Here is a 24,365-nt window from a genome sequence, read left to right on the forward strand (position 1 = left end):
GTGTAGGGAGGTTGAGGGAGGTGCACTGTGTATGGAGGTGGAGGGAGTACACTGTGTAGGGAGATGGAGTGAGGTGCCCTGTGTAGGGAAGTGGAGGGAGTACACTGTGTAGGGAGGTGGGGGGAGGTGCCCTGTGTAGGGAGGTGGAGGGAGTACATTGTGTAGGGAGTTGTAGTACACTGTGTAGGGAGGTGGTGTACACTGTGTATGGAGGTGGATATGGAGGGAGGTGCCCCGTGTAGGGAGGTGGAGGGAGTACACTGTGTAGGGAGGTGGAGGGAGTACACTGTGTAGGGAATTGGAGGGAGTACACTGTGTAGGGAGGTGGAGGTGGATGGAGGTGCCCTGTATAGGGAGGTTTAAGGAGTACACTATGTAGGGAAGTGGAGGGAGTACACTGTGTAGGGAGGTGGCGGCGGTACACTGTGTAGGGAAGTGGAGGGAGTACACTGTGTAGGGAGATGGGGCATGATCCCCTGTGTAAGGAGGTGGAGGGAATATACTGTGTAGGGAGATTGGGGTAGGTGCCCTTTGTAGGGAGTTTGACGGAGTACACTGTGTAGGGCAGTGGAGGGAGTACACTGTGTAGGGAGGTGGACAGCGTATACTGTGTAGGGAGGTTGGTGGAGTACACTGTGTCGGGAGGTGGAGGTGGAGGGAGGTGCCCTGTTTAGGTAGGTGGAGGGAGGTGCCCTGTGTAGGGATGTAGGGGGAGGTACCCTGTGTAGGGAGGTGGAGGTTGATGGAGGTGCACTGTATAGGGAGGTGAGGGGAGTACACTGTGTAGGGAGGTGGAGGGAGTACACTGTGTAGGGAGGTGGAGGGAGTACACTGTGTATGGAGGTTTGGGTGGTTCCCTGTGTTTGGAGGTGGAGGGTGTACATTGTGTAGGGAGGTTTAGTAGTACACTGTGTAGGGAGGTGGCGGGAGTACACTGTGTAGGAAGGTGGAGTACACTGTGTAGGGATGTAGAGGCAGTACACTGTGTAGGGAGGTTTGGGGAGTACACTGTGTAGGGAGGTGCCCTGTGTAGGGAAGTGTGGGGAAGTGCCCTGTGTAGGGAGGTGGAGTACACTGTGTAGGGAGGTGGGCGGAGTACATTGTATAGGGAGGTGGAGTAGACTGTGTAGGGAGGTTGGGGGAGTACACTGTGTAGGGAGGTGAAGGGAGTACACTGTGTATGGAGGTGGAGTATACTGTGTAGGGAGGTGGAGGGAGTACACTCTGTAGGGAGGTGGAGGTGGAGGGAGGTGCACTGTGTAGGGAGTACACTGTGTAGGGAGGTGGTGGGAGTACACTGTGTATGGAGGTGGAGATAGAGGGAGGTGCCCTGTGTAAGGAGGTGACGGGAGTACACTGTGTAGGGAGGTGAAGGGAGTACACTGTGTAGGGAGGTGGAGGTGGAGGAAGGTGCACTGTATAGGGAGGTAGAGGGAGTACACTGTGTAGGGAGGTGGAGGGAGTATACTGTGTAGGGAAGTGGAGATGGAGGGAAGTGCCCTGTGTAGGGAGGTGGAAGGAGTCCACTGTGTAGGGAGGTAGAGGGAGTACACTGTGTAGGGAAGTGGAGGTGGAGGGAGTTTCCCTGTATAGGGAGGTGGAGGGAGTACACAGTGTAGGGAGGTGGAAGGATTACACTGTGTAGGGAGATGGAGGGAGTACACTGTGTAGGGAGGTGGAGGGAGTACACTGTGTAGGGTGGTGGAGTGAATACACTGTGTAGAGAGGTGGAGGGAGTACACTGTGTAGGGAGGTGGAGGTGGAGATGGAGGGAGGTTCCCTGTGTAGGGTGGTGGAGTGAGTACACTGTGTAGAGAGGTGGAGGGAGTACACTGTGTAGGGAGGTGGAGGTGGAGATGGAGGGAGGTTCCCTGTGTAGGGAGGTGGAGGTAGTACACTGTGTAAGGAGGTGGAGTATACTGTGTAGGGAGGTCGAGGGAGTACACTGTGTATGGAGTTGGAGGGAGTACACTGTGTATGTAGGTGGAGTTGGCGGGAGGTGCCCTGTGTAGGGACGTGGAGGGAGTACACTGTGTAGGGAGGTGGAGGTGGAGGGAGGTGCCCTGTGTAGGGAGGTGGAGGTAGTACACTGTGTAGGGAGGTGGAGGGAGTACACTGTGTATGCAGGTTTGGGAGGTTCCCTGTGTTTGGAGGTGGAGGGAGCACATTGTGTAGGGAGGTGTAGTACACTGTGTAGGGAGTTGGAGGGAGTACACTGTGTAGGAAGGTGGAGTACACTATGTAGGGATGTATGGGTAGTACACTGTGTAGGGAGGTTTGGGGAGTACACTTTGTAGGGAGGTGAAGGGAGGTGCCCTGTGTAGGGAAGTGTGGGGAGGTGCCCTGTGTAGGGAGGTGGAGTACACTGTATTGAGGTGGGCAGAGTACATTGTGTAGGGAGATGGAGTACACTGTATAGGGAGGTGGAGTACACTGTGTAGGGAGGTGGGGGGAGTACACTGTGTAGGGAGGTAAGGGGAGGTGCCCTGTGTAGGGCGGTGGGGGGCGGTGCCCTGTGTGGGGAGGTGGAGGGAGGTGCCCTGTTTAGGGAAGTTGAGCTAGCACACTGTGTATGGAGGTGGATTGAGGTTCCCTGTGTAGGGGGTTGCCCTGTGTAGGGAGGTGGAGGGAGTACACTGTGTATGGGCGTGTGGGGAGGTGCCCTTTGTATGGAGGTGGGGGGAGTATAGTGTGTAGGGAGATGGAGAGAGTACACTGTTTAGGGAGGTGGGGGGGGTACACTGTGTAGGGAGGTCGAAGGAGTACACTGTGTAGGGAGGTGGAGGTAGAGGGAGGTGCCCTGTGTAGGGAGATGGGGGGCGGTGCCCTGTGTAGGGAAGTTGAGGGAGTACACTTTGTAGGAAGGTGGATGGAGGTGCCCTGTGTAGGGAGGTTCCCTGTGTAGGGAGGTGGAGGGAGTAGGCTGCGTAGGGAGGTGGGGTGAGGTGCCCTGTGTAGGGAGGTGGAGTGAGTACACTGTTTAGGGAGGTAGGGGGCGTACACTGTGTAGGGAGGTGGAGGGAGTACACTGTGTAGGTAGGTAGAGGTAGAGGGAGGTGCCCTGTGTAGGGGGGTGGGTCGAGTACACTGTGTATGGAGGTGGGGGGAGTGCACTATGTAGGGATGTGGAGGGAGTACAGTGTGTAGGGAGGCGGGGGGGGTGTCGTTGTGCTGTGTAGGGAGGTGGGAGGGGGTGGGGGTGTGCTGTGTAGGGAGGGTGTAGGGGGTGGGGGTGTGCTGTGTAGGGAGGCGGGAGGGTGTGGGGGTGTGCTGTGTAGGGAGGCGGGAGGGTGTGGGGGTGTGCTGTGTAGGGAGGTGTGGGGGCACGCTGTGTAGCGAGGCGCCGGGAGTGTGCTGTGTAGGGATGCAGAGGAGTGTGTGCTGTGTATGGAGGAGGGGCGCTGTGTAGAGAGGTGCAGGGTGGTGTACTGTTATGAGGGGAGGCACACTGTGCTCTGTGCTGTGTTAGGGAAGGAGGTGTGTAGTGATGTTGGCTGGACCTGGTCTGGAATTCCAGGGGTCACTAGTTAGGTTTCTGTCTCCAGCTAAGCTGCAGACCTCTATTTCCTCCTCTGTGCAATGGGAATGACAACAGTGTTTCTCACAGGGCTCTTGTTAGGATTAACGGAATAATCCACTGTTGAGCTTACTAGCACTGTGCCTTGTGCCTGGTACACAGTAGCCATCTAATGTGCTGGGCCCTCTCTTGTGAGGCTGGCGGCAGGGGAAGGAAAGGGTTTTGGACTCAAGGAAAATAGCCACCTTTTTCCTCTCCTCACAGGGAACCCAGTTTGGCCAGTGGGATACCGCTACTTTTGAGAACGAGGAACAGAAACTGAAATTTCTGAAACTTATGGGTGGCTTCAAAAATGTGTCCTCGTTCAGCCGCCCTCCAAGCGCCACTACAAGGCCCACCATGGCCCTCAGCAAGAAGGCAGCAGACAGCCTGCAGCAGAACCTGCAGCGGGACTTCGACCGGGCCATGAGCTGGAAGTACAGCCGGGGAGCCGGCCTCGGCTTTTCCACCGCCCCCAACAAGATCTTTTACATTGACAGGAACGCTTCCAGGTCAGTCAAGCTGGAAGATTAACCTCTAGAGTTTTGTCCCCCCAAAACTGCCACAGCCAATTTGATTATCCATTCATGCTGGAGGTTACAAATTTTTTGTGTGTAAAAAATCAGATCTTGGTGATGACCTTGAACAGTAGGATATGAGTAACTCCCGTAAGCTTAGCGTTCCAGTAATGGAACACTAGGCATAAATGGGTTATTTAGTCTTGCAGATGAAAGCCATCTGACACTTGGCTCACATTTGAACACCAGTGGAGATTAAGGACAAGGACACCTGTCTTGATGGGCTTGGATGAACTGGGGCAGGGCAGCTCATGTTTCCGGAGCCAGGAGAACAAGTGAGTGGTTTTGTCCTCCTGGTTTGTGTGTTAAACTTTCTGTCCCTGTTTGAGACATCAGGTGTGTACAGATAACCTTTGTTGAGTGTTTAGCAGGTGCTAGGCACATACTGGTGTTTTCTTTAATGCATTTAATCTTCATAATGATGAAATGGGTGCTATTATTGTCCCCATCTTATAGATGAGGCAACTGAGGTGCAGGGATAAAGTAATAAAATTGCCTGAGGTCGCCCAGCCGGTAAGTGCAGGGTGTTGTGCCCGAAGCCGCAAGTTCACTATTTGCCACTCTGAATGTCCCCCCGGGCATTTCACCAGAATCCTCATTGGGACTGAAATGTCTTTAGATTGAGGAAACAATTTTTTTTTTTTTTTTGAGACGGCTTTGCTCTTGTTGCAGAGGCTCGAGTGCAATGGCAAGATCTTGGCTCACTGTAACCTCTGCTTCCTGAGTTCAAGCGGTTCTCCTGCCTCAGTCTCCTAAGTAGCTGGGATTATAGGCAGGTACCACCAAGCCCGGCTAATTTTGTATTTTTAGTAGAGACAGGGTTTCTCCATGTTGGTCAGGCTGGTCTCCAACTCCTGACCTAAGATCTGCCTGCCTCGGCCTCCCAAAGTGCTGGTGAACCAACATGCCTGGCCTGGAAACAAACGTTGTATGACGAAGTGGGGTGTGAATGAGGAACCCGGAATCGCAAGCTCCTTTTCCTTTCTGGTATTAGAGCAGCTGTAGGCAGGGAGGTGTCTGAGTTGTCACCAAATACATGTGGCTGAGCTTCCTCTGCTGCTGGGAAATGGGCATCTAAAGCAGACCTGCCTTTTCCACCAGCCTCCCTGTGACCCTAAGTGCTGAGCTAGGATTTTGTCTTTTTGTGCTTTGACTGGATTCTGAACAAGGCATTTTAGGAGGAGTGGTTAGTCCTGCAAATGAACCAGATGGCAGATTCCCAGAGACATGTGTGTGTTTGTTTTTTTGAGATAGGGTTTCACTCTGTTACCCAGGCTGGAGTGTAGTGGCATGATCATGGTTTATTGTAACCACTACTGTCCAACTTAAGCGATCCTCCCACTTTCGCCTTCCAAGTAGCTGGGCCTGCAGGTGTGCACAACAACCAGCTAGTTTTTAAATTGTTTGTAGAGACGGGGTCTCACTATATTGTCCAGGTGGGTCCCAAACTCCTGGACTCAACTCATCCTCCTGCCTCAGCCTCCTAAAATGCTGGGATCACAGGTGTGCACTACCGTGCCCAGCCCCAGGGATGTGTCTGATGAGATTCTTTTTTATCTCACAGAAGAGAATCCCAGTTGACTTCCGTAGATGGATATTGAATGGCAGGAGGAGGAGATGAATGTGTGGCCATGTCACAGGAAGTTGATAACGTGTTAAGCCGCTAAAATTGTGGTGATTCGTTAAAGTAACAATAGAAAACCTAATACAGGTCTCATGTAGAAGTTTCCATCATTTTGCTCTTCTGTGATTCTGGCTTACATGTCATTGCTCCACCATTCCTAATGCTAGACCTCAGCCCATGCAGACCAGGATTTTCAGAGACCGCTGAACTCAGTAATGGGCTGGGGAAAACTGCACACACGAGGACGTACAAAATTCTAGCCTCCGCCTGGGCCCCACAAGATTCAGGAGTGCCTTTGGTATAATGGGTACCCAACCTTGTGTGAAAGTCCAAATTGAGGTTAATGTTAGAGCAGTCAGAATTCACTGGACGGCTCTGGAACCAATGCTGTCCAACACGGTCAGCCCCAAAGGAGAAGAAATGACTTGAACATATGTGAATTTGCCAATTGTTTTTTTTTTCCACTTAATTAGCATCACACAGTATAAGTAGTAGATAAAATAATTTTAATGAAAATAATTTTGTGAAATAAAGGCCACTTGGGAGTATTTGAGCAACAGCACAGTGTTTTCTGAGTTTCTGTATGGTTTATTTAGTAGAGGGGAGGGAAAGAGGTTTTTGTGTCTGCTGTCCTTTTATAAATTTTTTTTGAGATGTTGTTTTGCTCTTGTCGCTCAGACTGGAATACAGTGGCGAGATCTTGGCTCACTGCAACCTCCACCTCCTGGGTTCAAGCGATTCTCCTGCCTCAGCCTGCCAAGTAGGTGGGATTACAGATGTTGACAACACGCCTGGCTAATTTTCGTATTTGTAGTAGAGGCAGGCTTTCACCATTTGGCCAGGCTGGTCTCAAACTCCTGATCTCAGATGATCTGCCCACCTCAGCCTCCCAAAGTGCTGGGATTACAGGTGTGAATCACCATGCCTAGCCTATAAATTTATTTTAAAAATCTTTTAGGCCCTTTTACCATCTGAGATTAACCAAATGTTTAACTGTAGTCTTGTGTTTTCTCAGAGGTAAGATGAAATGTAATCATGTCTAATTCCAGTGTGTATCTTCTAGAAGCCCAATAGTTTGGGGCACTTTTAAGCCACAATGTGGATGCATTTTCACATTGGCAGTGGGCCTGAGATTATGAATCAATCAGTATTAATGCTTTTATTGTTTGAAAATGAAATGTTGGTGCAGGCTTACCAGCAGTAATAGAAGAATCAGGTTCCACCAAACTGTTGGAAGAAAAGCAGACAGAATCACGTGCTGTTTCAGATTGTGGCTGCAAAGCAAAGCAGGCTACTATTTAGACACGTTCTCTCTCTTCTGGAGGAAGACCGTCAGAAGTAATTAAATGAACAGTCATGAACGTAAGTGCTCCTTCAGGACATTTATTCTGTTAGAGTATACTGAAGCCACAGAGAATCTCAAATTTGACCTCACTTTCTCCTTTGATCTCCCAGCACAGATTCTAAGTCCAATCAAGAGCTGCTTTTGATAGGAAAAAGTTAATGGAGCGCTATTTCTGCCTTTCATAAAGCCTGAGTTCCAGACTTTGGGCGTTCTCTTAACCTGAAGGTACAAAGTGGCACTGCTTTTCAAAGTCCTTTTTCTCAGCTATGAAAAAACAAATACCTTCCAGAAAGGAAAGATGTCACTTACATTCTTGTTTCTCTTTTGCCAAAGGCCCATTGGATCCTTTCTGGGGCTGAGAAATGGAAGGCCACTTGTGCAAAGCAAACACAGAGATGCTGCTTCTCACTGAAGATGGCATTTTAATGCTGTCACCCCCATATCTTCGCTGTCAGAATAATCTGCGTAGAGGCCAAAGCGTAAACCAGTTTGTACATACATAAAAAGAAAAGAAACATGAGAAACCTAGATTCCAGTCAGAGTTCGGGGCAGCAGAGGAGATCTTTCTGCATTTGGCCAGAGTCCCTGAGGCCGAGGACCGGCTGGGGTCAGGTCCTTGTTTGCAGGGGGAGTCTGAGGGCCAGCTCTGTCAGGTGAGTCATGCCTGGCTGCTTGCTTCGCTTCTTGATATATTCTAGCGTTTTCACCTACGAGGAAAAGAAAGATCCAGGTCTTTTGAATTGGCCGTTATGTGAGCTTAGACTTCTTAGAGAATGGAGTCTTTTGAGGGATGAGGGGAGGGAAGAATGATCAAAGTCTTTAATATAAAACCTTGGATTGCAACTTGCCCTAAAAATCAGATTTTTGGGTGTGGCCAGAAATAACTGATGTTTTACGGTTTTTGTGCCGAGGGAATAGACTTTTAAAGCTATGCCTGTTTTTTTTCTCTTTTGGAGTAAAGGTCTTGCTCTGTCACCCAGGCTGGAGTGCAGTGGTGTGATTACAGCTCATTGCAGCCTCAAACTCCTGCGCTCAAGCCGTTCTCCGTCTGGAGCCTCCCCGAGTAGCTGGGACTACAGATGTGCACCACCATGCCCACCACCATGCCCAGCTAATTTTTATTTCTTGTAGAGACCAGGTCTCACTGTGTTGCCCAGGCTGGTGTCAAACCCCAGACCTCAAGGATCCTCCTGCCTCAGTCTCTCAAAGTGCTGGGATTATAGACAGGAGCCACCCTACCTAGGCCAGCTCTGCTTTTTACTACTGGGAAGTGATCAGCAGAAATGGACCAAGGGCCTTTCTAAAAGGGGAGTATGGGGTTGTCTGATATCCAGGCCCTGGTGCTGTGCTGAAGGCAGTTGTGCACTGGCCAGTGGGCTCATAACGCCCTCCGCGCGCCTCACCATGGTCCTGGTGTCTGCACAGCCGTGCCTCTGTGCCAGGTGCCACAGGTTGACAGAGAGCTGGTTAAGCTTGTTGTTGCGCAGATCCCCATGGGCCAAGATGCTGTTAAAGAAGGAGAGACCCAACGAGCTCTGGCGCTTCAGGGCCTGAAACAGAAAAGGGAGATGACTACCTCGCACTGGGGCTCAGGCCGGGCCCGCAGACATGCTGTGGACACTGTGGTTGACTTGGGGCGGTGGGTCATGCCTGAGTGCCAGTTCTGCCAAGTATTTGCTGTAGGGCAAGCTGCTGAAGCTGCCAGAGTCCCAGCTGCTTTATCTGTAAATGAAAGGAAGGTCACCACTGCAGAGGGTAAGGATTCAGTAACATGACGAAGCTCTGTGCCCACAGATGGTCATTACTCATGAAATGGAAGAAACTAGCCACTCAGCGAGGTTGGGAGTGAAGGGTAACCCAGGAGTAACAAGCCTTGCCTTAATGCAAGCACAGCTACTGAAAGGCTTCAGCTTGTCTCTTTCAGATATGTCCTCAAACTACCCAAAGCTGCAGTCAGTACTCCTGCCCCTGGGCTGCTGGTAAAAAGACCAAAAGACATCTCATGAACAGAGCTCCTCAATCCTTAGTGCCCATCTCCAGCCCTGACACGCAGACACCAGATGTTTCCTTTCTTGCTCAATAATCCGATGTGAGAGGTATCTTGCCAAAAAAAGTCTAACCACAATGTCATGGTAGACCAGCCCTGAACCCCAGCTTTAAATGGTAGAGACAAAAGGGAAAATCTCCAAAATGCAACCCCAGGCCCAGGAGAGAGGATACAACTTCCCCAAGGTCAACAAAGGCCCCTGAAGAGGCCGCATCAACACGTGGGTACCTGCTGTTCAGGAAGCCCATGGGGCCAGGGCAGGTCCTTCATCCATACTTCAGTGCTGCCAAGTCTCGTGTCCGCTCTGCCCCCTGACAGTGAATGGGTGTAAGAGCCCTTAAGAGTGTGCCAGGTATTCTGCTCTGTGCTTTATCAACTCTCCTGATTTAACCTTCATGACAACACTAGGGGAGGTACATTTCTAACCCCCCATGGTAGACAGAATTCTAGAGGCGTCTCCCAATATTCCTCCCTGTTACTCAAACATGAATCCAGGTGCTGCCATGGAGGGACTGCAGATGGAATTAAGGTAGGGAGAGTATCTTAGATGTCCTGAGTGGGCCCACTCGAATCACTGCAGCCCTGAAAAGCAGAAGTTTTCTCCTACCAGAATCAGAGATAAGCAGGGGAAGAGAAAAATGGGAAAGAGGAGGAAGAAGGGAAGTCAGAGATTCAAGACCTAAGGAGAACCAGGCCTACCAGTGCTGGCCATGAGCTGAGAAACACAGGCCGCTTCTAGAAGCTGAGAAGGAGGCCCGGCCAACAGACACAAGACCTCAGTCCATGATCACATGGAACTACAGTCTGCCAGTACCCTGAAGGAACAGGAAGTCGATTCTTTCCAGTGCCCCAGCTAGCAAGACCTTGACTCTGGCCTTGTGTGAAACCCAGAACAGAGATGGCAGCCCCAGCCAGCACTGACTTCTCGCCTAACAAACAGCGAGATCAAAAATGGGCTCTGCTTTAAGTGCCAGGTTTGTGGCAGTCAGTCATAGTGGCAACAGGAAACTAATACACTCCCATTCTACAGATGAGGCACCTGAGGCTCTGAAAGGTTAGGAACTTGCCTAAGGACCACAGCTGGGCCCTTGCAATGCAGAGGGGAGTCTGAGCTCCAGCTGACTCCAGAGCCTATGTGCGTACTCAGAGCCCTCTCCAGGCCCCACCCCTAGGGTCGCCGCATATCAGGAATCGCAGACAGAAGAGGCTGAGACTTGCCCAGTGCTACAGGCCACTTCAGCTGTGCAGTTTTATGTGGGGAGAAAGAATGGCTTGATTGGGCTTACACCAAAACACATTTCTTCCTGCTTTTCTCAACAACTCTTGGTGGCTAAAACCAACTTATTAACCATCCCATTCAACATTCCACAGGTATTTCACATGGAGCCTGCTAATTGCTATGCCAACTGATTTACCCCTTCCTTTTTTTCCCAAATGAGAATTTAAAATCTAGTGAAAAGAAAAAGAAATTAGCTGAGCATGGTAGCACACACCTGTGGTCCCAGCTACTCAGGAGGCTGAGGCGGGAGGATCAGTTGAGCCCTGGAGTTTGAGGCTGCAGTGAGCTATGATCACATCACTGCACTCCAGCCTGAGCAACAGAGCGAGACCCTGTCTTAGAAAAAAGGAACAGCTTCAAATGCAGTTGGGCAAGGTGATACGAGTAGCTGAGTGGCAATTAATTAAGAATCTTTGCATGACCCCCACCCCCCCAAATTGAGTCTGCTTTGGCAACAGCCTAGAGCAGGTGACAGTCACAGAAGCAGCAGAGCCGACCTCGAAGAGCCCAATAACCAGGGAGCAGGTTGTGCTGTGGGCGCCCAAGCCCACGGGCCCAGAGAAAGGCAGCACTTTGGCATGGGGTAAGCAGGCTGGCACCTACTGGGCAGGGACTCTTAACTGCCTGGTGACCGCCTGTTCTGGCTTCATTTGTTCTAACAGAGAATGCAGTTATGCCCCAAGTGAGAACCTGAACCCATTCTGCTCTCCTTTTAACCTGGTCCTTGTCTGATACCTGGGAGAACAGGGGGCCCTGCTGTCTGCTTAGATCTAGAAGACCAAGCTAAAAGAAGACGCTTTCAAAGCCAACTAAAAGTCTCCTCAGAGAGAGGCCCTTTGACTACTATTCCCTGAAGGGGGAGAAATTGTTTTGAAAGTCAGACAACGAGCACGATACCTAATTGGCTATTTCTCCATTCCATATTTTCTCAATTAGCAAAAAGCTCAATTTGCATGTGTTTTAAATGCCACAGCCCATTAAAAGTGAAATCATTAGAGACATGTCTGAGGGATGAGACACATGCCAGCTGATACTCAAACAAGGAGAAAAACACAAACACGTAGCTGGGGAACCAAATCAGGCCTGACCCCGCTCCCCTTGCCACAGAGGTTTAAAATAGAAAAGAGCTGTTTTTCCTATGAGAATTGTCATTTCCAGGAAGCTCTAGGGGTTTGGCATGGTTCCCAGCTCCACCACACCCAAACAAACAACTTCATAAAATACAGCTTGTCATTAAAACGAGGCTGGCACCTTCACGTGGCCTTAGAGGAGGATTTTGGAAGCAGTGTTGCTACCAGCGCTAAGAGATGTGATGCTCAGAACAGCACAGGCATCAGAGTTTCCCCACAGCAGGAAGCCAACGACCCCACTGGGTGGGAAATCCCACCACACCCCTCCTGGGCTGTGATGGGCCTGGGTACCAAGCCTCATGCTCCCAGGGGTACCAGACTCTAGAAGATTCTGATGTGATTGCTTTAGATAAACTTTAAATTGCACCATTAAAACACTGGATAACATGTTCAGTTTCAGCTCGGTCTACCCACATGATTGTGTTTTTGTTTATTTTAGAGACAGGGTTTTGCTTTGCTGCCAGGGTTGGAGGGTAGTGGTGCAATCAGAGCTCACTGCAGCCTCAAACTCCTGGGCTCAAGCGATCCTCCCACCTCAGCCTCCTGAGTAGTACCAGCTACTCAGGGTACGCACCACCATGCCTGGCTAATTTTTATGTATTTTTTAAGAGATGGGGTCTTACTATGTTCCCCAGGCTAGTCTCAAATTCCTGGAATCAAGCAATCCTCCTTGCTCAGCCTCCCAAAGTATTGGGATTATAGGCATGAGGCACTACACCTGACAGATGTTTTTCTAATAAATGTGCATTTATGGACAGACATTTTCAGTGAACATCCCTGGTATTTATGTGACATGAAATGTTCTCCAGAAACATTCCATCTTTGCTGTTCTCTCAGAGTTTTGTTTCAGAATCGCTATCACCATCAGCCTTGATCTCTACCACAGAAACAGATATATTATAAATAACTCCACATTATATGGTTCTGGGCTCTATTTTTATTGCAAGCTTGGGGCTTCTGGGCTGTGATCATTTATGCTGTCAGTGACCAGCTCTGATGAAACCCAGCCTGTTGCCTCAGCATGAAGAAATGTAATTTTGAACCACATGTGAAGTTTTCTGTGGGTGTGGCTTGTCAAACACACGTCATTGTTCTAAGAGGTTCCTGGACTAGAAGGTGTAACCAGAGCCGATGGTTTCTAGAAACCAGGAGAAGGCCAGGGGTGGTGGCTCAGGCCCAGAATCCCCACCACTTTCGGAGGCCAAGGCCAAGGTGGGTGGATCACTTGAGCTCAGTAATTTTTTTTTGAGACAGAATCTCGCTCTGTCACCCAGGCTGGAGTGCAGGGGTGCAATCTCAGCTCACTGCAACCTTCCCCTCCTGGGTTCAAGCGATTCTCCTGCCTCAGCCTCCCGAGTAGCTGGGATGACAGGCATGCACCACCACATTCAGCAAATTTTTTTATTTTTAGTGGAGACTAAAAATACGATACTAACGGGGTTTCACCGTGTTAGCCAGGATGCTCTTCATCTCCTGACCTTCCTGCCTGCCTTGGTTTCCCAAAGTGCTGGGACTATAGGCGCGAGCCACCATGCCTGGCGAGGATGGGTGGTATTTTGTACAGTGTAGGAAGTGACAAAGTACTATTACTATCCATTTTGATCTTATTTTGTCCTGAAAGAGTCTGAATGCTTTGAAAGTATATGAAGTGAGAGATACAGGAGCAAAACCCAGGAGGAACAAGAGGAACTCCAGGAAGACCCAGTGGGTTGGGAATGAAGGAGCTGGAGGAGGGGAGTGACCACGCGCTTTGGAAGGAGGACATGGTGGGAAAGGCACTAAGAACCAGAGAGCCAAAAATCATCTCAGGTTTGGGGAAGGGAACTGAGAAGGAAGAGGAAGGTGAGAGAACAGAGGCCCCTCCTGCTAGGAGGGTATCAGGAATGAGTTACCAGGCAACATCTTTTGCTAGGTGGGAATAAAATAATCAAGATGCTCAGAGCTTTGAGCAAATAGCTTCTAGTGGGTAAAGGGCAAGATCTAGGGGAAATGTGTGGAGCAGACAGTCAGGGAAGAACGCAGACAGGCCAGGCACTGGCTCTGACTACCAAGATGCTGCCAGCCTCCCCGTGCCTGCACCTTGACTACACTACAGCAATCAGCCTTAACCACAGCAACACACACCTATGTCTACACAACTAACCGGCTCAGCCACATTTGAGGCAGGGTATCTGGGACCCATATGTCACTCACACATTTGGGCCAAAACTGGGAAAATGGAAGCCATGGTCATCAGCATAGCTTGGGAAGGGAACCAGGTAGTTAATTTAGGTTGTACTAGATGGAAATCACATTGAAATCAATCAGCTATTTAGAGAATACGAAAAAAAAAAAAAAAACTGCTCTGAAAACATAAAAGATACAACATCTGATAAAAGAATCTAGTTTGTGGGCCGGGCGTGGTGGCTCAAGCCTGTAATCCCAGCACTTTGGGAGGCCAAGGCGGGTGGATCACGAGGTCAAGAGATCGAGACCATCCTGGTCAACATGGTGAAACCCCGTCTCTACTAAAAAAATACAAAAAATTAGCTGGGCATGGTGGCGTGTGCCTGTAATCCCAGCTACTCAGGAGGCTGAGGCAGGAGAATTGCCTGAACCCAGGAGACGGAGGTTGCGGTGAGCCGAGATCGCGCCATTGCACTCCAGCCTGGGTAACAAAAAGTGAAACTCTGTCTCAAAAAAAAAAAATCTAGTTTGTGGATAAGAGCAGGGCTTCCAGAAAATTGCCTTGACCATACTCTATAGCTACTGCCCTAGGATTCCATTTCCTCATCTGTAAAGCAATAAAGGGACTGCTGTGAGAATTAAGTGGAATAATCTATGTTCTTTACACTATACTTAACGTACACTGAAGGGGGTGCAAAAACATAGCCTACTAGATAATGACCACACACGACCTCTTAAAATGAAGTGAGCCACACATAGTGGCTCAAGCCTGTAATCCCAGCACTTTGGGAGGCCAAGGCAGGTGGATCACTTGAGCTCAGGAGTTTAACACCAGCCTGGCCAACATGGTGCAACTCCATCTCTACTAAAAAATTAGCTGGGCGTAGTGGTGGGTACCTGTAATCCCAGCTACCTGGGAGGCTGAGGCAGGAGAGTCACTTGAACCCAGGAGGCGGAGGTTGCAGTGAGCTGAGATCACACCATTGTACTCCAGCCTGGGCGATGAGAGCAAAACTCCATCTCCCAAAGGAAAAAAAAAAAAAAAAGTGGAAACGCCTTGGTTGAGGAGGGCAATGTAGCAGTGCAGAGTTAAGGTTTGGGAACTGGGGTTAGAATCTGCTGTTTTATCACAGAGGAAATACCAAGGGCTCTGAATAACTCTCTGAGCCTGTGTCCCTTCCCATTCAGTGGAAACAAACACAGCACCTACATCGCAGGGCTGCTGTGGGCACTGAAAGAGCCCAGGTATAGCAATTCCATGCTGTCACTGACTGACCATGTAGTGATGGAACATCTGCCTCAGGCCAGGCTCTGCATTGAGACATGGGTGGTGTAGAGTGCTACAGGGGGGTCCCAGAGTCCCTGTCTTGCCATTCAGACACAGGCGGGTCTTCAAGACTCAGCAGGTCCCTGCTCCCACAGAGCTTACTACATTCTAGTTGGGGAGCCAGGGGATGGACAGACAAACAGTGAACATTTCAGACGGCGATCAGGGGCTACAGGGACAATCGGGCAGAGGCATGCAGGTGGTGGTGGTTCCTCGAGACAGGCTCTGGGAGGGCCTCTCTGAGGAGGTCCTGAGCTGAGATTAGAACGACGAGAAGGAACAGCCAGAGGAAGCCCTGGGGGAGGCGGGTCCAGGCAGAGAAAACAGCAGGAGCGAAGGCCCCAAAGCACTGGAGAAGTGGTTTGCACATAAACACCGCTCACAACAGTTTCTCTTCTAGAATGAAAGGAAAATGTCAAACCACCCCGGAAACTTGTGCTTTCAGAGCGAGAGGCCGGTGGGGGACGGCAGAGGGCACCCACCTCGTCCTTGGCCAGGGTTTTCAGATGCTCTAGGATCTGAGCCATCACCGTCTCACACAGCTTGTTGTTTTCTGCCAGGAACTTGGAGTCTCCCCCGTAGAGGCTGTCGTTGGAGTCCACTGTTGAACAAACAAGAACAGTGAGACAGACCCAAGCCCTGTGGCCATGCTAGCCAGGGAGAGGCAGCCGCGTGTCACGTCACACAGCGTCAGCAGACGGCAGGAAGTCATGGCAGGGCTGAAATTTCCCACTGGGCTTAGGGCCTTGGGAATCACAAAGAAAACACCCAGCCTGCAGAAGAGATGATTTTATTTATATATTTATTTTTTGAGATGGAGTCTCTCTGTCACCCAGGCTGGAGTGCAGTGACATGATCTCGGCTCACTATGACCTCTGCCTCAAGGCTCAAGCGATCCTCCTGCCTCGGCCTCAAGAGTAGCTGGTATATATATATTTGTATTTTTAGTAGAGATGGGGTTTCACCATGCTGTCCAAGCTAGTCTTGAACTCCTAACCTCAAGTGATCCACCTGCCTCAGCCTTCCAGAGTCTTGGGATTACAGGCATGAGCCACTGCACCCAGCCAAAAGATGATATTATTAATGCCTCCCTTTTAGAGAGATGAGGCTAGAAGTGGTCCTGCCTAGGATCCTAAACCAGGAAGTCTGATTCCAGAGCCCACACCCTTAGCTACCGCATCCAGCTGCCCGCCCTGTCACTGTCTCTTCAAAACTGGCTTTGGAAAGACCGCAGAGATTTTCTATTTCAACTACTCTAGAAGTGCAAATCCCGTTGACAGTGTCTCTTGCCTAAAGCTCCTCCACTGTTTGCTTGGTCTCGTCCTGTAACAACCACTGTCTAGAGTAAGACAGGCCCAGCCACGGACAGCCTGAGTCTGATCTCCTCCCTCCCTCCTTCCTTCCTCTCAACTGACCTTCACATAGAGCATAATCTGGGCAACAAAAGAGACATTACAGTGTGTGCTGCTTTACACTTTTTTTTTTTTTTTTGACTTGATAAATTTGGGAGCTGGGATCAGTGGTTCACACCTGCAATGTTAGCACTCTGGGAGGCTCAGGCAGGAGGATCACTTGAGTCCAGCAGTTCTGAGATCAGCCTGGGCAACATAGCAAAACCCCATCTCTACAAAAAAACAAAACAAAACAATGAGCTGGGTGTGGTAGCTCACACCTGTAGTCCCAGACACTTGGGAGGCTAAGGTGGGAGGACTGCACCCAGGAGTAGGACTTCAGTGAGCGGTCATCACATGACTGCACTCTAGTCTGAGCGACACAGCAAGATCCTGTCTGTAAATAAATAAAATAAATCTTCATGTTATTTCTATATCATTGTATTGTATGTGTACAAGCAGACAATAATCCCTTACCCTTGGGGGATACGTTCTAAGACCCTCCGTGGGTGCCTGAAACCACACAGTATCAAACCCTGTATACGTTATGCTTTTTCCTATACAGTAACGGGTAGTTAGTGTTGTATCAGTGTGGATAAAGTGGAAAAAGCGATGAATGATAATCCCGAGTGAGACAAAGTGAAATTTTATCACCCTACTCAGTACAGTGTGCCAATTAAAACTTAGGAATTAAATTTCTGAGATTTTCAACTTCATATTTTTGGACCAGGTTGACTGTGGGGTAACTGAAACCACAGAAAATGAAACTGGGGCTGAGTGCAGTGGCTCACACCTGTAATCTGAACGTTTTGGAAGGTTGAGGCAGGTGGATCACTTGAGGTCGGAAGTTCAAGACCAGCCTGGCCAACATAATGAAACCCAGTCTCTACTAAAAACACAAAAATTAGCTGGGTGTGGTGGTGTGTGACTGTAGTACCAGCTACTCAGGAGGCTTAGGCAGAATTGCTTGAACCCTGGAGGGAGAAGTTGCAGTGAGCTGAGATTGAGCCACTGCACTCCAGCCTGAGCAAAAGAGTGAGACTCTGTCTCAAAAAAAAAAAAAAAAAAAAAAAAAACCCAAAAAAACAAAGACACTGGGTAAGGGGCACTGCTGCATACAGCTCTGTTGTTTTGTTGTCATGGCTACATAGTAGTCCACTGTATAACGGACCAGAATGTATTTACTTGTTCCTACCAGGAACTCTTTAGTGGTTTCCTTCTTTTTCTTTTTTGGCCTGCTGCAAACCCTCGAGTTTACAACAAAACCACTGGCTCTGGATTCTTTTCCTTCCATGCCCACAGGAGCTTATACACCTTTCCCACTGGATCCTTTTACAGCCGCTTTCATTCCAACTACCAGACAGGGACTTGTAAGTGACCAAGCATAACCAGTGTGAACAAGCAGCACTCTGCCTGGGGAGCCCAGTTTAGCATCTGCACCCCCAGACTAAAAAGAGAGCTCTGGAGCTAACGGAGCACTCCGTGGTCAAGAAGGGGGATGCAGCAGCGGCCCTCGCTGCTTCTCACCTGGGAGGGGCTGCAATCTCGGTCACTGTGCCAAGTGTGTGGGTCTCTGATAAACCAAGAGTCATACTTGTGCCTTGGGTGTGGTTGTGTACACGCAGCCTCATGTGCGCAGAGCGAATCCAGTTTTATGGTTTAGGGATATCTTGAATAAACCAAATCCAGTTTAGCCTATCTGCTGGAACGTGATTTGTTGTGCTTATCTCACCCCATTGAAAGAACACTTATCACTGTCTTGAGGAAACAAGTGGGAAGGATACTGTCTCAGATACACACAACAAATAGGCAGTATTTATGAGAAACAGTGGGGCCTGTGTACAAGCGAGAGACAAACAGCATGAGATGGCTGGGCACAGTGGTTCGTGCCTGTAATCCTGGAACTTTGGGAGGCCAAAGTGGGTAGATCACTTGATCTCAGGAGTTTGAGACCAGCCTGAGCAACATGGCGAAACCCCATCTCTAATAAAAATACAAAAATTAGGTGTGTGCCTGTAGTCCCAGCTACTCAGGAGACTGTGGTGGGAGGATCACTTTATCCCAGGAGGCAGATGTTGCAGTGAGCAGAGATCACGCCACTGCACTGCAGGCAGGGCAACAGAACCAGACACTGTCTCAAAATTAAAAACAAACTGCATGAGTTTCCCTTGCAGATGGGCGAGGCTGAGAGTGAGGCGCCACGGGGAACAGTCCATCGTGGTGCAAGTCCTGAGCTGTCACTCAGCATCTCAACAGAAATATTCAGCGGCCCGCTAGCTATGAGCTATGGAGACAAGAGTTTACCTTCAACAAACACTTGCTGTGAAAACCAAGAAAAGCCATAATTTGGTGAAAAAAAATTGACTAGTAATCAAAGAACAGATGACTAAAAGCATAGAACTGTTCTTAAAAATATCCTGGCTAGGTGTGGTGGCTCACGCCTTGAATCCCAGCACTTTGGGAGGCCAGGGTGGGCGGATTGCTTGAGATCAGGAGTCTGTGACAAGCCTGGCCAACATGGTGAAACCACAACTCTACAAAAATTACAAAAACCAGCCGGGCATGGTGGTACACGCCTACAGTTCCAGCTACTTGGGGCACCGAGGTGGGAGGATCGCTTGAGCCCAGAAGGTTGAGGCTGCAGTGTTTCATGTTCGTGCCACTGCATTCCAGCCTGAGTGACAAAGTGAGGCCCTGACTCCAAACAATAAAATCACTTCTATTACAAAGGTGAAAAAGAACAAAAATAACCAGTTTTGAGGTAGGTGTGGGAAAACTATTGGTAGGAATCTAATAGTGTGGAAATAGGTATGAAAAGCCTTAAAAATGTCCAGTATCATTTCACACCAATGATGATGACTTTTTTTAAAAAAAAAAAAAAAAAAAAGGCCAGGTGCAGTGGATCATGCCTGTAATCTCAGCACATTGGGAGGCTGAGGCAGGCAGATCACTTGAGGCCAGGAGTTCGAGATCAGCCTGGCCAACATGGTGAAACCATGCCTCTACTTAACAAAAAACAAAAATGAGCCTGATATGGTGGCGCATGCCTGCAATCGCTTGAACCTGGGAGGTGAAGGTTGCAGTGAGCTCAGATCACACCACTGCACTCCAGCCTGGACAACAGAGCAAGACTCTGTTTCCAAAAACAAATAAAAAAACATGGAAAAGAAGTGTTGGTGAGAATGCCGAGGAATTAGAACCCTCATGCATTGCCGGTCGGAATGTAAAACGGTGCAGCCTCCATGAAAAACAGCATGGTGGTTTCTCAAACCGTTAAACCTGTTTCTCAAACCGTTAAACCTAGAACTGCCATCTGATCCAGTAATTCCCAAAGGAACTGAAGGCAGGGACTCATATACATGTTCACAGCATCATGATTTACAAAAGCTGAAAAGTAGAAACAATCCAAGTGTCTGTCAACAGACAAACTTATAAGCAAAATGTGGTAGAGCCATACAATGCAATATTATTCAGCCTTAAAAGGGAATGACCAGCCTGGGCAACAGAGCAAGACCCCAGTCAAAAAATTAGCTGAGTGTGGTGGCAGGTGCCTGTAGTGCCAGCTACTTGGGAGGCTGAGGTGGGAGGATGGTTTGAGCCCAGGAGGTTGAGGCTGCAGTGAGCTGTAATCACATCACTATATTTCCAGCCTGGCCAACAGAGCAAGACTCTGACTCAAAACAACAACAAAAAGAATGAAACTCTGCCACATGCCACAGCATAAATAAACCTTGAAGAAATTACACTAAGTGAAATATACCAGACACAGATAAACAAATACTCCATTCATGAGATTCCTAGAATAGGCAAACTCAGAGACAGAAAGTAGAACAGAGGTTACCAGGGGATGTGGAAAGGAGAAAATGAAGGAACTATTGCTTACTGGGTACAAGGTCCCTGTTAGGGAAGATTTTTAAAATTCTGGAAATGGATAATAGTGATGGTTATACAACATTGTGAATATACCTAATGAAACCGAATTGTGCACTTGTAAATTTTATGTTCATGTGTATTTTACCACATTAAAAAGTTAAAAAACAGAAAAAAAAAAAAAAAAAAAGGTCAGATTCTTTACTTGGGAAAAATACTCCCAGAGATTTATCCTAAGAAAATAAGCTAACAGGTGCACAAAGATTTATGTCTGTACTGCACTGGTGTTGTTAAGAAACAACGGAACGTCCACAAATACAGTGTTTTTTTTTTTGAGACAGAGTCTCACTCTTGTCACCCAGGCTGGAGTGCAGTGGCGTGATCTTGGCACACTGCAACCTCTGCCTCCCAGGTTCAAGTGATTCTCCTGCCTCAGCCTTCCGAGTAGCTGGGAATACAGGTCTGTGCCTCCATGCCTGGCTAATTTTTTTATTTTTAGTAGAGACAGAGTTGGCCAGGATTGGACAACTCTCTGACCTCAGGTGACCTGCCCACCTTGGCCTATAGGCATGAGCCACTGCACCCGGCCTTTTGTTTTGTTTTGAGATGGAGTCTAGCTCTGTCGCCCAGGCCGCAGTGCAGTGGCCATGATCTTGGCTCACTGCAGCCTCTGCATCCTGGGTTCAAGCAATTCTTCTGCTTCAGCCTCCTGCCACAGGTGCAGACCACCATATCTGGATAATTTTTGTATTTTTGGTGGAGACTGGGTTTCACCATCTTGGCCAGGCTGGTCTCAAACTCCTGACCGCAAGTGATCCCCCCACCTCAATCTCCCAAAGTGCTGGCCTTACAGGTGTGAGCCACCGCGCCTGGCCATGAACACCTACTTCATGAATCACCAGTTGATAACATTTTGCTCCTTTTGTGCAAGCTCCCTTGCTTGTTGTCTCTACAAGGATGGACAGACAGGATTTTTTTTTTTTTCTGAACCATGTGAAAGCAGGTTGCAGGCCTAAGAATAAGGAGAACAATTGGTTTCCCTTGTTCCCCAGCTTCCCTGTTCACAGGACTCTCTTCTCCAGTCCTGAACTGCTCGTTTATGAGGACTCTGCTGGGATACTTCCCCAAAGTTTGCTTTGCAGTTGCTCCTCTGAAACCAGGTTGGTAGTTAATGGCCCTGGGCTGCAAGAGTCAATCTCAGAATTTCTAGCCCGCTCTGGCTGCTGTGTCACGACTGCTACCTCCCCAGTAGGGGATGACAGTTATTCTTGTAAGAAGCAAAAAAAACTCAATTCAGCCATTCAACACCACTGGATTTTGCAAGGCGGCAAAACTGCAGCTGGTGAAGGAATTTCTCACGTCTACTGCTAAGGACCAGAATAGTTCCTGGCATCAATTCCCAGTCTTCCTCCAGGCTGGAATTCACTTTCATTCTGAACTGCCCAGCAGTGGAGAAGAGAGAAGGTCCAACCACCCCGAGCGGCCAGAGGCATGTTCAGAGCAAGACACACAGACACACACACATGCACACAGTACCTACTGCCTGCCGTAGGCCAGGTTCTAGGCTAGGAGTGGGGGACCTAGTGGGGGACAAGGCTGACCTGGCCCTACCCTCACAGAGCTCACAGTCAATAAGGAAACACAGACACACAACAGGAGTCTGACTCTGTCGTCCAGGCTAGAGTTCAGTGGTGTGATCTTGGCTCACTGCAGCCTCTGCCTCCTGTGCTCCAGGAGAGCAGGTACTACAGGAGGTCCTGGGATCCTGAAACCTATGACTGGGACAGGATTCTGGAGTCAGTGAGACATAGACTGAGTCCTAAAGGTTGAATTCACTAGTAAAAGTGGGAAAAGGGGTGAGGAGGCAGAAAAGGGTGAATTTGAGAATTAAAACTAATTAGGTCAGGTCAGAGCGCACTGTGAGTCTTCAAGTCCAGATGTAGCTCTCTCGAGGGGGAGAAATGATGTCCTTGCAAATGGTAACTAAAAATAGCCCACAATCTCTGCATCTGTCTGACCCCAAGTTGCAAACCCAAATGCTTCAAGGGCCTGGCAGGTGACGTGGAAGAATGAGGAGGTCTGCCTTGGCTTCACAGAAGCATCCTGGGTTGTATTCTTCCAATAAAGACACACACTATTTGGACACTAAATAAACATTGGGTATGCAGGACTATGCTTCACTTCTACATCAAACATGCACACTCTCTTGTAAACTCGTGTGCAAGTACTGGAAGGATTGCTCCAGGCAATGTCAGAGCCTTTTTATTTTTTGAGATGGCCTCTTGCTCTGTGTTACCCAGGCTAGAGTGCAGTGGCACAATCATGGCTCACTGCAACCTCCACCTCCTGGGTTCAAGTGATTCTCCTGCCTCAGCCTCCCAAGTAGCTGGGATTACGGGTGCCCACCACCACAGCCAGCTAATTTTTTTATTTTTAGTAGAGATGGGGCTTCACCATCTTGGCCAAACTGGGTTTGAACTCTTGACCTCGTAATCTACCCGCCTCAGCCTCCCAAAGTGCTGGGACTACAGGTGTGAGTCACCGCACCCAGCCAGAGTCTTCTCTTTTTTTCTTAATCTGGGAAGAAAGTAGCCAAGGCACCCTCCAAAAATGCAAAAATTATTTAGCCCCTCTTTTCCAGAAATTCTAAGCTGTGTCAACATCGTCTACAAGCCTCCCTAGAATGAGGAAGCAAACAGGGAAAAAGGAGCCCCAGACCCTCCAGAGCCCCTGTGATTCCCTGGGTCTCCTACTAAGACACTGGGCAGGACACAGTTGTGCATTCAAAGTAAACACAGCTGGACTAAGCAGAAGAAGAAGAAAATCCATCCTTCTGTTTTCATCTCTAAAAGCTAGAAAACTACACTCTTGCCTATCGAATATGGCCTCGCTCCCTCTGCTGCCAGTCTGGCTCCGGTAGTGTTTACTGGCAGGCTTGTTCAGAGAAAGGATGGACTGAGTCTGTTTGAGGGAGAGGAAGGAAAGGAGGGAGAGAAGAGGGCAGGGCATAGGCCTCTGACAGCCTAACTGCCAGGTCTCTGTCTGGTACTCAAAGCTTTCTCTTTAGTTCAGAGCCTTCAATGTGCATTTCACAAAAGAGAAAACAAAAATGCCAAGAAATACAGGGAAAGGGCTGGGTGTGGTGGCTCAAGTCTGTAATCCCAGTACTTTGGGAGGCAGAGGTGAGTGGGTCACAAGGTCCGGAGTTCAAGAGCCAGCCTGGCCAACATGGTGAAAGCCTATCCCTACTGAAAACACAAAAATGAGCTGGGTGTGGTGGTGGGCACCTGTAATCTCAGCTATTTGGGCGGCTGAGGCTGGCGAATTGCTTAAACCAGAGAGGGGAAGGTTGCAATGAGCTGAGATTGCACAACTGCACTCCAGCCTGGGCAACAGGGGGAGACTGCATCTCAAAAAAAAAAAAAAAGAAATACAGGGAAAGGTTGTCAACCTCACCAGTCATCAAAGAAATGCAAACTCCACTCCTAGAACAGCTGACACAAAAAAGACTGACCATAGCAACTGAACAAATGGAAGCTTCATTCGTGCCTGGTGGGAATATTGATTGGTTTAATCCTTTGGGAAACTGTGAGGCAGTATCCACTAACGCAGAATAGAAGCAGATCCTATGAGCCAGCAATGCCACCCTCCAGGCAGACAGCCAATGAGAATGTACACCAAGAAATACATGCAAGAATTTCACAGCTGCACTACTCATAATGGGCCAAAACTGGAGCTGGCCACATGCAAATGTCCATCCAGAATGAATGAATCAATTCTGGTATCTTCACACAAAGGAATACTATACAGCAATGCAAAAAAGGGTAAACTACACTTCTGCATACCACCACAGATGAATCCTGGACATTGTGCTGAGTTAAAGCAGCCAGATGCCAAAGAATGCTTACAAAATACTACGTTTACATAAAATTCAGAAAGTGACATTAACTAATAATGCTAGAAATGAGGAGAGAGACTGGTGTGTCTCTGGAGAGTAGAGTAGTGATGCTGACTGAGGGAGGTGTTCTATTTCTTGATCTGGACTGAGGTTA

General features: G+C 48.9%; 2 protein-coding genes across 7 annotated transcripts in view; one reads left to right on the plus strand and one right to left on the minus strand.

Annotated features, from left to right (window-relative positions):
• KNOP1 (lysine rich nucleolar protein 1) overlaps window positions 1–24,365 on the plus strand; it is a 93,589-nt gene that overhangs the window by 32,365 nt on the left and 36,859 nt on the right. For 2 of the 5 annotated variants that reach the window (XM_074381982.1, XM_074381983.1), the window contains exon 5: window positions 3,782–4,068. In XM_074381982.1, coding sequence (XP_074238083.1) covers window positions 3,782–4,068 — 287 coding nt within the window. Of the gene's footprint in view, window positions 1–3,781; window positions 6,318–6,947; window positions 16,876–24,365 lie in introns of those variants that run through there. The other 3 variants (XR_745156.3, XM_039478176.2, XM_003930141.4) reach the window with 3 other exon arrangements.
• Window positions 7,126–24,365, minus strand: part of VPS35L (VPS35 endosomal protein sorting factor like) — a 149,683-nt gene continuing 132,443 nt past the window's right edge. Inside the window, exons 29-31 of one of the 2 annotated variants that reach the window (XM_039478173.2) lie at window positions 15,535–15,653; window positions 8,507–8,653; window positions 7,126–7,810 (exon numbers count right to left, since the gene is read on the minus strand). In XM_039478173.2, the coding sequence (XP_039334107.1) occupies window positions 7,712–7,810; window positions 8,507–8,653; window positions 15,535–15,653 (365 nt within the window). In that variant the 3' untranslated portion in view covers window positions 7,126–7,711. The remainder of the gene's footprint in view (window positions 7,811–8,506; window positions 8,654–15,534; window positions 15,654–24,365) is intronic. The other variant, XM_039478174.2, reaches the window with a different exon arrangement.

Source organism: Saimiri boliviensis, chromosome 12, assembly GCF_048565385.1.
Source record: "Saimiri boliviensis isolate mSaiBol1 chromosome 12, mSaiBol1.pri, whole genome shotgun sequence".
Taxonomy (NCBI): Eukaryota; Metazoa; Chordata; class Mammalia; order Primates; family Cebidae; genus Saimiri; species Saimiri boliviensis.